The 13,295-nt window shown below is 39.3% G+C and overlaps 1 protein-coding gene across 5 annotated transcripts in view; it reads right to left on the bottom strand.

Moving 5' to 3' along the window:
• Positions 1 to 475: 475 nt before the first annotated feature.
• The window catches only part of tab3 (TGF-beta activated kinase 1 (MAP3K7) binding protein 3), a 128,547-nt gene continuing 115,727 nt past the window's right edge, over positions 476 to 13,295 (bottom strand). For all 5 annotated transcript variants that reach the window (XM_072585015.1, XM_072585014.1, XM_072585016.1 and 2 more), the window contains one exon: positions 476 to 2,270. In XM_072585015.1, coding sequence (XP_072441116.1) covers positions 2,122 to 2,270 — 149 coding nt within the window. In that variant the 3' untranslated portion in view covers positions 476 to 2,121. The remainder of the gene's footprint in view (positions 2,271 to 13,295) is intronic.

Below are 13,295 nucleotides of genomic sequence, written 5' to 3'. Positions count from 1 at the left end.
CAGTTATTCCAGATAAAATCTTGAGATTGATTTGATTACTGAAGGGAAAACAAGGAGTTTTGGGGAAGTACTCAATCTGCATTCCACTTCTTGATCAGTATTTCTGAAGACTTCAGATATCAGACCTAAGTTTCTTCTTTACTTGCAAAAGCCCATGCCCACTCGTATTATTCATGTACAGTTCTTCACCCTAATTTCCCACATTTCCACAACATAGATAACTTCTTGGAAAAGTAATGTATTAACCTACAATACTGAAAATTGTTAATCGCATACCAACTTTTATAGTACCTGCATTTTAAAAAGCAATGATGAGGTTTGAAGTTTTCCACCATATCAAACCAACATTAGAAATGAATAAACCTTATAAAATATTTTCATTTGTTGCTTCAGGTAGACTGGAACAAATGACTTGAAAATAAACTAAAAATAAACGTTTAATGCTTTCACTGCTTCCCAAGTAAAACCAAGTAAGTTATTTTCTCTTCACTTAGTGATTTTATTTGTAAAATATTGTGGCCACCAGAATGTTCATATATGTACCATACATGCACTCTTTATTGCCTTTGCACATTTTTGCCTCCAGCTAAAACTTCAGACAAGATCATACATTAAACAATTATTTCAATTGTAGAGAGCAGACCATACAAAGAAAGATAGGCGCCTCATGTGTAGGAACACAAACATCCAATTCACTCACAAATTTTCTCATTCAGCTGTCCAGACCCAACAAAGTGTGATTTCACAAAGAACAAGTACTTTATTATAGTTATAGCAACCTGAAGCATTGAAACTAAACATCACCTTTAATAATACAGTTTAACATTGTATGCATACAAGTACCAGCAAGTTCATAATGAACTTTGATTTGTGGGTCCAGCAAGTTTCATTCTTTTGCGAATGAAACAAAATTCCAACAGTTCTCTTTTACATTTGCAGTGTGCGACCATTTATTTTCAGGCTGCATTTAGCAAATTTTATTACAGGCTGGTTTCTTAGTGATGTGCAAACTCACTCTTATTAAAGAGCTATTGATTACTAAATGCAGCTGCATGGGGAAGAAGACATACAAAACATATCTTCTGTGCTGTAAACAAGATGATTTCTTTATAGAGTGGAAGCTCAGGAATTGCTTAAGTAGCAGAACAAATCCTCACAAAAAAGGGTGGGTGAGTCTTGAGCATATTGTGGAATACTTGCCTTTGGCATAGGTTTGCTGTACAGTTACAGAGCAAGGGCTAGAGGAAGCTTTGTTAAAAAAGAAATTAAAAAGCACACATGGGCACACATGACTTTTAAAATCAAATGAACAGGCCCACAGCCTAAAATCATCTCCCTAATAAGAGCATGCAGCATTGTTCTGATCTGCAAAGACTCAATTATTAACCAGTGTCAGTGATGTAGTTCAAAGGACACAGTACAAGCAAAAGGGATTGTTGATTATGATTGTAATTTTAGAACACACAAAAGGCAATACCTCATCATCTGTCCATTGTGACAGTCTCATAAATTTAATATATAATTGATTTGTGTAAAGATTGCATTTACCCTGAAGTAAGCAGCAATTACTAGTAACTCAAGTCTTTTACCCTAATGTAGTGTCACGGCAGTCCCTTTTGCCTGTAAGACTGAGTAAATATGCCAACAGTTAACAGATGCAGCACAAGGGACAATCCACCTCAACTGAAAGCAACCAGAATCCTTCATGATTTACATCATTTTTTACAGATAGACTTTCATTTAGGCAACCAATTTCATCCTGTGGATAGATACCCTACAAAGGTAGGGTAACAAAACATCATCCCAACTTATGATCCACAGACCTAGGAGGGCTAACTGTGGTCAGCTTCACTGAAGACCATCTTCATGGGCAGCTGAATGTTTACTGAGTGCATTACATAATGAAACATCACTGTGACGAGATGCTGATTACAGTTTAGCATTCCTACTGTGATGTAGACAGCTATGATTGCATTGTGAATTTAGCTGACTTTCAATATGCAGCAGATTTGAATTGGCATCTTCACTAAGGCCTGACAAATGGTTTACACATGTTCAGTTCCATTGCGGCCCCTAAAGGTGCAGGATCCTGCTCGTTGGCAAATGCAAGCCCACTCCAGTTCAGGTGTACCTCGGCATTTCACACTGTTCACAGCGATTCAGTGCTGGATGGTTCAGAAAGGTGCAGCTGTTACAATTCCAAGGGGCACCTTCAAAATCCTCATCACGTTGATGAGGTCTTGGGCTATATGCCATGACAGGACCAGTTTCTGCAACACAAGCAAAGTGAAGTTCAGATTTAACAGTGATTACTAAGGATTGATACTGTCGTGTGGTAATTAAGAAAATGTAAACTTCAAACATTTCCAATTCAGAATGCACTTTTCTCAGTACAGATTACAAACATTTGAAAAAAAATGCTTAAATTCAAAGTTCTTCAAACATAACCTTCAGTATTGCACAAGCACAGCTAAAAGATAAAAAAAATGATGTTGGCAATGCTTTCTCCTGATGAATTACTGGCATAGTCACTATGTCAGTTTAACATTCAAAAAGTAATTCTTTAAACAATCTAACAACAACGTATCCAAACCTACCAGTTTAAAAATCAAATCATAAACTAGATTGCAAAACAAAGACTTTTTCATTGCACATCAAAATGATAATTGAAGTACATCAATTACGACTGTTGATATTTAAATTTGAATTCAAATAGGATCTAACTGTCGAAAGAAAATAGTGAAGTTTAGGAGTGCGGTTTGCACTTAATTCCACGTCGGTATGCCAGTACTCAGTCACTGATTCAGTTTCAGATCCACACACAGACAGAATAGTTGCTCCTCAGGTAGGTTTAAGGCATATTGCCTGGATAGTGTTGGAAGGATTATTCATAGAACGTTTGCAGTTTGCAATTGCCCGAAACGTCGATTTCGTTGCTTGTTGGATGCTGCCTGAACTGCTGTGCTCTTCCAGCACCACTAATCCATATGTAAGTAATGTTGAACCATTATTGAACACTGGTTCAGACTCAACTAGAGTAGTGTTCAATTCTGGGCACTGATCTTTAGGGAAGATATGGAAACTTTGGAGGACGCACAAAAGGTTTGCAAGAATAATTCCAGGAGTGAGAGACTTTCTCAACAAAGATAGGTTGGAGAAGCTGGGGTTGCTCACCTTAGAGAAGGTCAAGAAATGCTGAAAATCATGATGGTTTTAAAATAGGTAGGGAAAAATTGTTTCCAATAATGGATAAGTTGAACCCCAGAGGTCAAGAGAGTGAGCAGAAAACAGCAATTATGAGCATACTTCAAAGATGAAATGTAAAGTATATCAGCATGTACAAGAGCTTGAGTTCAAACACTTGCATTTATGTAACGTTTTTAACATAATAATTTCCCTACATTTATATAGTTGATGCAGGTAGAGTAACAGAGCCTGGCTTCTGCTTAGCACTTCTCTCTGATGCCTCAGTATAAAGTATTTATGAAAAAAGTAGCAAGGGAGGAACAAGGCAATTATAGTTGATCAAAAAGACTATTTCACTATCATCACAATTGTTTGATGAGATATGAGCCTCCTTTCTGCTGACTCTATAGAATTTGAGTCAAATGACATTAACTGAGTTTTAACTTGTCGAGCAAAAGTAAAATCCAAATATCAGTCCAAGAACAGTACTCATTTAATATGGGAGAAAGGAAAAGTTATTTTTTCCATTCATTCATGGGACATAGTCATCACTGGCCAGGCCAGAATTTATTACCCATCCCTAACTGCCCAAATGGCAGTTAAACATAACCACACTGTTGAGAGTCTGAAGTCACATCCAGGCCAGACCAGGCAAGGACAGGACTTTCTTTTCCTAAAGGACATTAGTGAACCAGATGGGTTTTTCCAGACAATCAACTCATGACAACTCATGATCATCATTAGCCTCCTAATTCCAAACATTTATTGATTTCATGGCAGGATTTGAAGCGGAGACCCAGAACATTACCAGGGTCTCTGGATAAATAGCCTAGCAGAAAGAACTTTAGCCATCAACTCCCCGATGCAATATGGCCTGCTTATCGGAGGCTGGAAGAACCCATCGCTATCTGGAAAGAACTGAAACTGACAGCCCAAAATTGAAAGACGTCTATTCCCAGCACTTGGTTTCTTCACCTTTGTGCACAAGGAAACTAAAATATAAAACAAATAAAACATATTACATTTCATTCTGCAGGTCACAGTTAGAAACATGATTTTTTGGGACCTTTCCAAAAAATACTGTTTGTTTCAATATTTAAAATATAAATTCTGTCATTTTAAAATAATATTTTCAATTTAGATATTGATACCTGGCACATAATTGGATGTTACAATGGTCCCATCCTGAAAGCAAGCAGGCAAATGCCCTGACAAGTTGCTTTACCCTAATATGACACTCAAGATTCTGAGATGACATCCAATTGGTAATTCTGGAACTCTGTGCATGAGAATGAATGCCTTGCTGGGGAAGCTATTCTAGAAGCATGGGTCTCTTAGTTCAGGAGTAGGGACAGTACCACTGTACCACAACAGTCCCTGATAATTATTAAAAGAGTAAAGAAATGATAAACAACACCTGCACACTAGTAACTTGCTCATTTTAGGTTCTACCAATACTGTGCAGTGCCATGCTGGATATAGCTTTGATCCAGACATGGGAGCAAGAATGTGAATAAAGTGTGACACTGAGGTAATGTTGAATACAATACCAAGACATCCAACATAGAGGAACCCTTTTCTTTCTTAACTAGGGCAATCAGTAAAGCCAAATCTCTACTCTGTCATGGAGCAGGGGATTGTATGCTAATTTTAGTCTTGATTAGAATGGTGCAGGAAAAGCACAGCAGGTCAGGCAGCATCTGAGGAGCAGGAAAATCAACATTTTGGGCAAAAGCCCTTCATCAGGAATGAAAGCAGGGAGCCTGCGGGGTGGAGAGATAAATGGGAGGGGGGTGGGGCTGGGGAGAAGGTAGCCAAGAGTACAATAGGTGGATGGAGATGGGGAGAAAGGTGATAGGTCAGAGAGGAGGGTAGAGCGGATAGGTGGGAAGGAAGATTGGCAGGTAGGACAGGTTAGGAGGGCGGCGCTGAGCTGGAAGTTTGGAATTGGGGTAAGGTGGGGGGGGTCCACGTTAATGTCCTGGGATTCAAGTGTCCCGAGGCGGAAGAGGAGGTGTTCTTCCTCCAGGCATCGGGTGGTGAGGGAGTGGCAGTGGAGAAGGCGCAAGACCTGCATGTCCTCGGTAGAGTGGGAGGGGGAATTGAAATGTTGGGCCACAGGGCAGTGGGGTCGATTGGTGCGGGTGTCCAGAAATATTCCCTAAAGTGCTCTGACCCATCAGACTATTTGACAATGAAATCTATGCCAGCAAACCTGGACAGTATCCCCGAGATTATAAGACCACAAGATGTAGGTTCTGACGTCAACCATTTGGCCCATTGAGGCTGCTCTGCCATTCAAAGCGATCATCGCTGATCTGACAATATTCAACTTCACTGTACTGCCTTCTCCCATAACTGTGAATTGCCTTGCTGACTAAAAATGTTTATCATAGCCTTGAATAGAATTAAAAACACCATCTCGACAGTCCTGTCAGGTAAAGAATCTGACAAATTCCCTATCCTCAGAAGAAGTCCATCCTCACCTCTGTCCTAAACTCCTTATTTTGATTATGACATTATGCCCTATGGTCCAAGATTCTCCCAAGTAAGGGAACAACCTCCCTGCATTTACTCTGACAAGCACCCTAAGAATCCTCTCAAAAAGATCATCTTTCCTTCTTCTAAATTCTAGTCATTATATGCCCAACCTACTCAACTTCTGCCCAAATGAAAATCCCTCCGTATCCAGGATCAATCTAGAGAAAGTTACCTGGACCACTTATCATTCCACCTGGGGACCAAACTTCCACACACGTCGTTCAACTTTTGCCTTGCATAGTTTTAGTAAGGTTTCCCTTTTTACACTCCTTTCCCTTTGAAATGTAGACTAACTTTCCATTTGTCTTCTCAATTGTTTTATAGCAAGGATCCCAAATTCCTCTGTGCTGCAGCTTTCTGCAGTCCTGTTCCATTTTAATAATATTCAGCTTGTTTATTCTTCCTGTTGAAGTGTACAACCTTCCAGCTTCCAAGTTTTCCAGATAAATACCATTTAATAATCATGACACCAAAATGGCAATAATCATTGCTAACAAAAGGCACGATGATGAGCAATTCACCTCTTGAAGCACCAAATCTTTCACTCATCTGCAAGGGTGCAGCCATAAGTGCAATGAAACAATCATCACTGGTCTGGAAAATTGTATCCCTAACATAACAAGACAATATTCTGAGTAAATGAATCCACTGTGTCAGTGTATTTGGCACTCAAGAGTCACTCCATCGACTATACAATTTTAATTATTGCCAGAATTCATTGCAGCAATGCACTAAGATTATTTCACAAACAATTTCTAGCATAATTATCTCCATCACTGACAGCTAAGGGAACTGGGTCACAAATGCTACCAATTTGCCGAAGTCTCTCCCTATTCAGAGTTGCATAGACTCAAATGTTCCTTCATTGTAAGCTCAAAGTTCAGTAATTCATCATCAGTACAAATATTGCAGCATTTTAAGATAATAGCCCATTCCCATCTTTTGAGGGAAACCACACATGGGAACTAATAGGAATGTTGTGGTCTTATGCTCCACAAAACAAACGGTCAAAGTGTGCAATTGTCTGACATATCTATTCAAGTCAGTATAACAATTTGAAGTAGGTGTTATTTACCAGCAGGTTAGGAAAAAGCAAGTGGCATCAGTGTATTGGAGGGGCTGTGCATTAGACAAACAGATACACCTGTTGCTGAATTGTCAATCTCAACTATAATGTAGTGGGAAACATTGCAAAATATCAGAAGCTGGAGGATGAAATGTCACAGTCCACCTTGTGAATGGCCCTAATGGTATTGACAGCAAGTCATTCAGTAATTCTCCAAAATAGGAGGGAAATGAATATTATTTTCTTCCATTTAGTTACAAGCTACTTTTTTGATAAATACACTGAAGCTGCAACAATCGGTCCATTTGGTCTAAGCAATGCACAGTGGTTCAGTGTAATGAAAATGATTAATACCACTTTTCTTATTTCCTTTTAAACTATTTTCCTTCATCCACAGATCCAATCATATCTTGAAGGCTGACACAGTTTTAACTTTAATTGTTAACCGAATAATTAGGAACATAGGAATAGCAGTAGGCGATTCCAACTTTTCAAAACTGTTTCACCATTCAATGAGATCACTGCAGATCTATGGCCTACCTCCATAGAACTGTCTTTGGCTCATAAACCTTAATACCTTTGCTTAACAAACATTTACCTATCTGAGATTTAAAACTAACAACTATTACAGCATCCACTACTGTTTGTGGAAGAGAGTTCCAAATATCGAGCTCCCTTATGCGTAGATGTGCTTGCTAATATCTCATCTGAACAGTCTGGCCCCAATTCTCAACGTCCTCTAGTTCGAGAATCTCCAACTAGTGGAAGCTGTTTGTCCACTTAATCTTTTCCTATAAATATTTTGAGGAGTTCGATCAGATTACCCCTCAACCTTCTAAATTCTAGAGAAAATAGGCCAAATTTGTATAATCTCTCCTCACAACCTAACCCCTGATGTCCAGGTATCATTCTTGGAAACAAAATTGTTTTCCAACCATTTAATCTTCCCATGTTCTCAGTCAATCATATTTAATTTTGCACATAAGATATTTGATTTTCACCATTCATTTAGTACAATTTAGAACAATGTCTCATTTGTAATTGTGCATATACACTATCTTCTAGACAAACTGTTCCATTTCAAAATTAACATTTCAATCATTATCATTCCAATCTCTGCATGGATGTTATCTGTTGTACGAAAAACTAAACTTCTATAACTTGCTTTAATCATCATCAACATGAGGTGAGTCTGGTAAAATTCTGAACCTGGACCATAATGCTTTTTGGCCTTCCACAGCAATTTGCGTTCTGAGTATACTTACTATTATATTTTCTTCACAATGCAATACTTCCCATTACTGACACCAAATGCTAATCCATGATTTAATTTACTCCTCAATCTCAAAATCTCCACTTCCAAAAGAAATGTATATCCTTCTCATTTTGCGATCATGGGCAATTTTTTTTCTAGGCTTATGTACATTGCATGAAAGTGGCCCCAGATTCAAATACTATGATATTATACAATTCCATTGTTTGGTGGAAAACCATCCATGACACTCAATTTCTTTTTAAATCCAGCATACTATTCTTCCCTAATTCCCTAATTTTCTCTAGTCATCTCAAATTTTATTTTGTCAATCATGCACATTACATCTACTGCATTTCCCCATCTGCCTCAACAGAATTGAGATTTATCAAGGATATTTAATCCCTTTTAAATCTATGCTGGTTGCATCTAACTTATTTCCTTTGAAATAAAACATGGTAGTGTATTTTTCCTTAAAAGCACTGAAACTTTCCTGCCAAAGATTTTTAAGATAACAGGCCTGTAGTTATACATTTTCCAGCCACCACTAATACAACTGGATGAAATTCCCACTGACTGTTTCAGAGTACCTGGTCAAAAATAGTCACTGCTACAGTTCCACACAAATCAAACTTGCTACAAATCTTAAAAATAACTACTACTTAAGAGATCTACTCTGGCACCTATCACCACTGGTATTCCAAGACAAACAATTTCTCCTCATCACAGACTTCAAATCTGAACTCAATTTTTTTGACAACAGTTTATAAAGCAAACAAAATGCTATATGAAGAATCAAGGAGGAAAACAAACAGTGCAGTTGAAAGGAACACTCAAAACTGGATTTGATTGCAGAGATGCAAGTCCTCCATTTGCCAAGTTGCAACATTGCAAGATGACAAGGTTTAGCATTCTTAATCTTGTATTCAGTGGTTACAGCTCTATAGTATGAATTAGTAAAATTTAAGAGAAGCCAGTGTCGAAAATTGAATTAAAAAAATGTTGCACGATTGAAGTAAAATAGAAAACGTCATGCTGTGTTCAATGTATATAAATAATAATTTCAGAATACCAACAATTCTCATCAGGACTGTGCAGCATTTTTCAGATACAAAAATTTTAATTCTGTGCAAAACAATTCAGTCAGTTGGCAAATGAAGGGGTGAAATCCTAGTAGCACAATAACTGACATTTCTTGATAGGCGACAAGAGCATATAAGCTTTTAACAATAATTTTGCGCTTTACATTGTAACTGCATCCTTGAAAAATGCATTCTTAAATTAAACATCAATAAGTGAATTAAAAAAAACAAGTCTTTCTGTACACTTCTGCAGAAGGACTCAAAACATTAACTACTTTTGTCTCCACAGATACTAACAGACCTGCTGAGTTTCTCGAACAATTTCTGATTTTGGTTGTTTTGGATCTCCAGCATCTACTAATTTGATTTAGAGTTATAGAGATGTACAGCATGGAAACAGACCCTTCGGTCCAACCCGTCCATGCCGACCAGATATCCCAAACCAATCTAGTCCCACCTGCCAGCACCCGGCCCATATCCCTCCAAACCCTTCCTATTCTTATACCCATCCAAATGCCTCTTCAATGTTGCAATTGTACCAGCCTCCACCATTTCCTCTGGCAGCTCATTCCATACCCCTACCACCCTGTGTGTGAAAAAGCTCTCCCTTATGTCTCTTTAATATCTTTCCCCTCTCACCCTAAACCTATGCCCTCTAGTTCTGGACACCCAGACCCCAGGGAAAAGACTTTGTCTATTTATCCTATCCATGCCCCTCAATTTTGTAAACCATTTATAAGGTCACCCCTCAACTTCCGTCACTCCAGGGAAAATACCCCTAGCCTATTCAGCCTCTCCCTACAGTTCAAATCCTCCAACCCTGGCAACATCCTTGTAAATCTTTTCTGAACCCTTTCAAGTTTCACAACATCTTTGCAATAGGAAGGAGACCAGAACTGTATGCAATATTCCAACAGTGGCTTAACTAATGTTCTGTACAGCTGCAACATGACCTGCCAAAACATGTCCTGAATACTCTGATCAATAAAAGAAAGCATACCAAACACCTTCTTCACTATCCTATCTGCCTGCGACTCCACTTTCAAGGAGCTATGAACCTGCACTCCAAGGTCTCTCCAAGGTTTAACAACATTCCCCTAGGACCTTACCATGAAGTGTATAAGTCCTGCTAAGACTTGCTTTCCCAAAATGCAGCACCACGCATTTATCTGAATTAAACTCCATCTGCCACTTCTCAGCCCATTGGCCCATCTGGTCCCGATCCTGTTGTAATCTGAGGTAACCTTCTTCGCTGTCCACTGCACCTCCAATTTTGGTGTCATCTGCAAACTTACTAACTGTTCCTCTTATGCTCCCATCCAAATCATTTATATAAATGATAAAAAGTAGAGGACCCAACACCCATCATTGCAGCACTCCACTGGTCACAGGCCTCCAGTCTGAAAAACAACCCTCCCACCACCAACCTCTGTCTATCTTTAAGGCAGTTCTGTATCCAAATGGCTAGTTCTCCCTGTATTCCATGAGATCTAACCTTGCCAATCAGTCTCCCATGGGCAACCTTGTCGAATGCCTTACTGAAGTCCATATAGATCACATCTACTGCTCTGCCCTCATCAATCCTCTTTGTTACTTCTTCAAAAACCTCAATCAAGTTTGTGAGACATGATTTCCCACATACAAAGCCATGCTGACCATCCCTAATCAGTCCTTGCTTTTCCAAATACATGTACATCCTGTCCCTCAGGATTCCCTCCAACAACTTGCCCACCACCGACGTCAGGCTCGCCGGTCTATAGTTCCCTGGCTTGCCATTACAAAACTTCTTAAACAGTGGCACCACGTTTGCCAACTTCCAGTCTTCCGGTACCTCACCTGTGACTATCGATGATACAAATATCTCAGCAAGAGGCCCAGCAATCATTTATCTGGCTTCCCACAAAGTTCTAGGGCACACCTGATCAGGTCCTGGGGATTTATTCGCCTTTGTGCATTTCAAGACATCCAGCACTTCCTTCTCTGTAATATGGACATTTTGCATGGTATCACCATCTATTTCCCTACATTCTATACCTTGCATATCTTTTTCCACAGTAAATACTGATGCAAAATACTCATTTAGTATCTCCCCCATTTTCTGCAGCTCCACACAAAGGCCGCCTTGCTGATCGTTGAGGAGCCCTATTCTCTCCCTAGTTACCCTTTTGTCCTTAATGTATTTGTAAATACCCTTTGGATTCTCCTTAATTCTATTTGCCAAAGCTATCTCATGTCCCCCTTTTGCCCTCCTGATTTCCTCTTGAGTATATTCCTACTTCCTTTATACTCTTCTAAGGATTCACTCAATCTATCTTGTCTATACCTGACATATGCTTCCTTCTTTTTCATAACCAAATCCTCAACTTCTTTAGTGATCCAGCATTCCCTCCACCTAACAGCCTTTCCCTTCACCCTGACAGGAATATACTTCCTCTGGATTCTCGTTTTCTCATTCCTGAAGGCTTCCCCATTTGCCAGCTGTACCTTTACCTGCAAACATCTGCCCCCATCAGCTTTTGAAAGTTCTTGCCTAATACTGTCAAAATTGGCCTTCCTCCAATTTAGAACTTCAATGTTTAGATCTGGTCTATCCTTTTCCATCACTAATTTAAAACTAATAGAATTATGGTCGCTGGCCCCAAAGTGCTCCCTCACTGACACCTCAGTCACCTGCCCTGCCTTATTTCCCAAGAGCAGGTCAAGTTTTGCATCTTCTCTAGGAGTTACATTCACATATATTTTATATTTTTAAATGAATAAATTTGAAAACGAGCAGGTAAGGTGCAGAACCCAACACAATCAGCTCCATCAAGAAGGGGTTGATAAGGATACTGAAGTGCAGCAAAGAAAGTGAGGTCCCTAAGACAGAGAATTAACATCACTGAGAAAACGAGGTGAAGTGAAGACTCTGAATTGTGCAATAAGTGATAACAAGAAGAATGGACAACGGGAGGATCCCAAGACATGCAGTCAACATTGCCAAGAGCAGTGGGTGAGGTGATAACCTCAAGATACATAGCCAAATACAAATGTAGGTTCATTGGATCAGGAATTGTTTCTCCACTACATATAAAAGGAGCTAGCTGCTTGTTGAGTGGTTATGGTCTTTATTCTGAAATGAAAACATAGTATACAAACTGGTGGGAATATTAATAAAATATATACAAGGCAATATAAATAAATAAATAATAAAAGCTCATTAGGGACGGTAGTACGTGTGTTAGGGTTGCATCATGTCGAAGCTCCTTCTTATGATTGAGATCCTGGGCAAACAGATTTGAAATTCGAGCAGCTTCTGCTCAGATCTTATGAGCTGAACTTCAAGCAATCTGACTCAGATGGGAGGGATAAAGTTATTTGGCTTCTTTGTTCCAAGAAGCAGTTACACCACTTAGGACAGGGGTCTGCTGATTTGGTCAAGGAACGTGTGACTGTGTGTCAGACATGCAACGGAATCCAGAGGGGTGAAATGTCAGCCTCTGCATTATCTGGAAGGTCTGAGGTACTTCCTGCCTGCTTGAATCAATGACTTACCGCAGAGTGTCAGTATAATGAGAAGGATTCACACTGTTCTTTGCAGCAAAGGTTAAGAGACCAGAGATCTGTGTGGCCTGCCTGCTGTCAGGATTCAGGACATTTGCACAGAGCTAGAAAGCAATTTGAATGTGAGGATGAGGATCCAGTAGTCAAGTCCATGCAAGCACCAACGGCTTAGGTATAACAAGGAAAAGGGTCTACATGGCACTAAACTGAAAAGCAGAACATCAAAGGCTTATAACATCTAAATTATTACTTGTTTAGCAAATTGGCAGAGAGTACATAAAATTAGAAAGATGAATATGTGGCTCAGAGATTCATGTGGGAGAAGAGGGGTTTAGCTCATAGGCCACTGGCAGTAGTACTACAGAAAGTGGGGGCTATACAACATTGGGGCCAGTATTCTTGCAGACAGCATAATTACGGAGGTAGTGAGTATCTAAAACTAAATTGTGGGGCCAAGGTATCAAATGGAAATATGTGCTATAATAAAGAGTACAGAGAAGGGAAGACTGGAAAATCTCAATACGGAAAATGAGGATCACAAAGATGGCAGGAAGAGTCAGAGAGAGAAAATAAATCTAGGATTATATCAATAAGTAAAACTAGATATTACAAAGATAAAATAGAC

The sequence above is a fragment of the Chiloscyllium punctatum genome, chromosome 15 (assembly GCF_047496795.1).
Source record: "Chiloscyllium punctatum isolate Juve2018m chromosome 15, sChiPun1.3, whole genome shotgun sequence".
NCBI lineage: Eukaryota > Metazoa > Chordata > Chondrichthyes > Orectolobiformes > Hemiscylliidae > Chiloscyllium > Chiloscyllium punctatum.
Note: the sequence above shows the minus strand (reverse complement) of the source record. Positions and strands in the feature narration are given on the sequence as shown.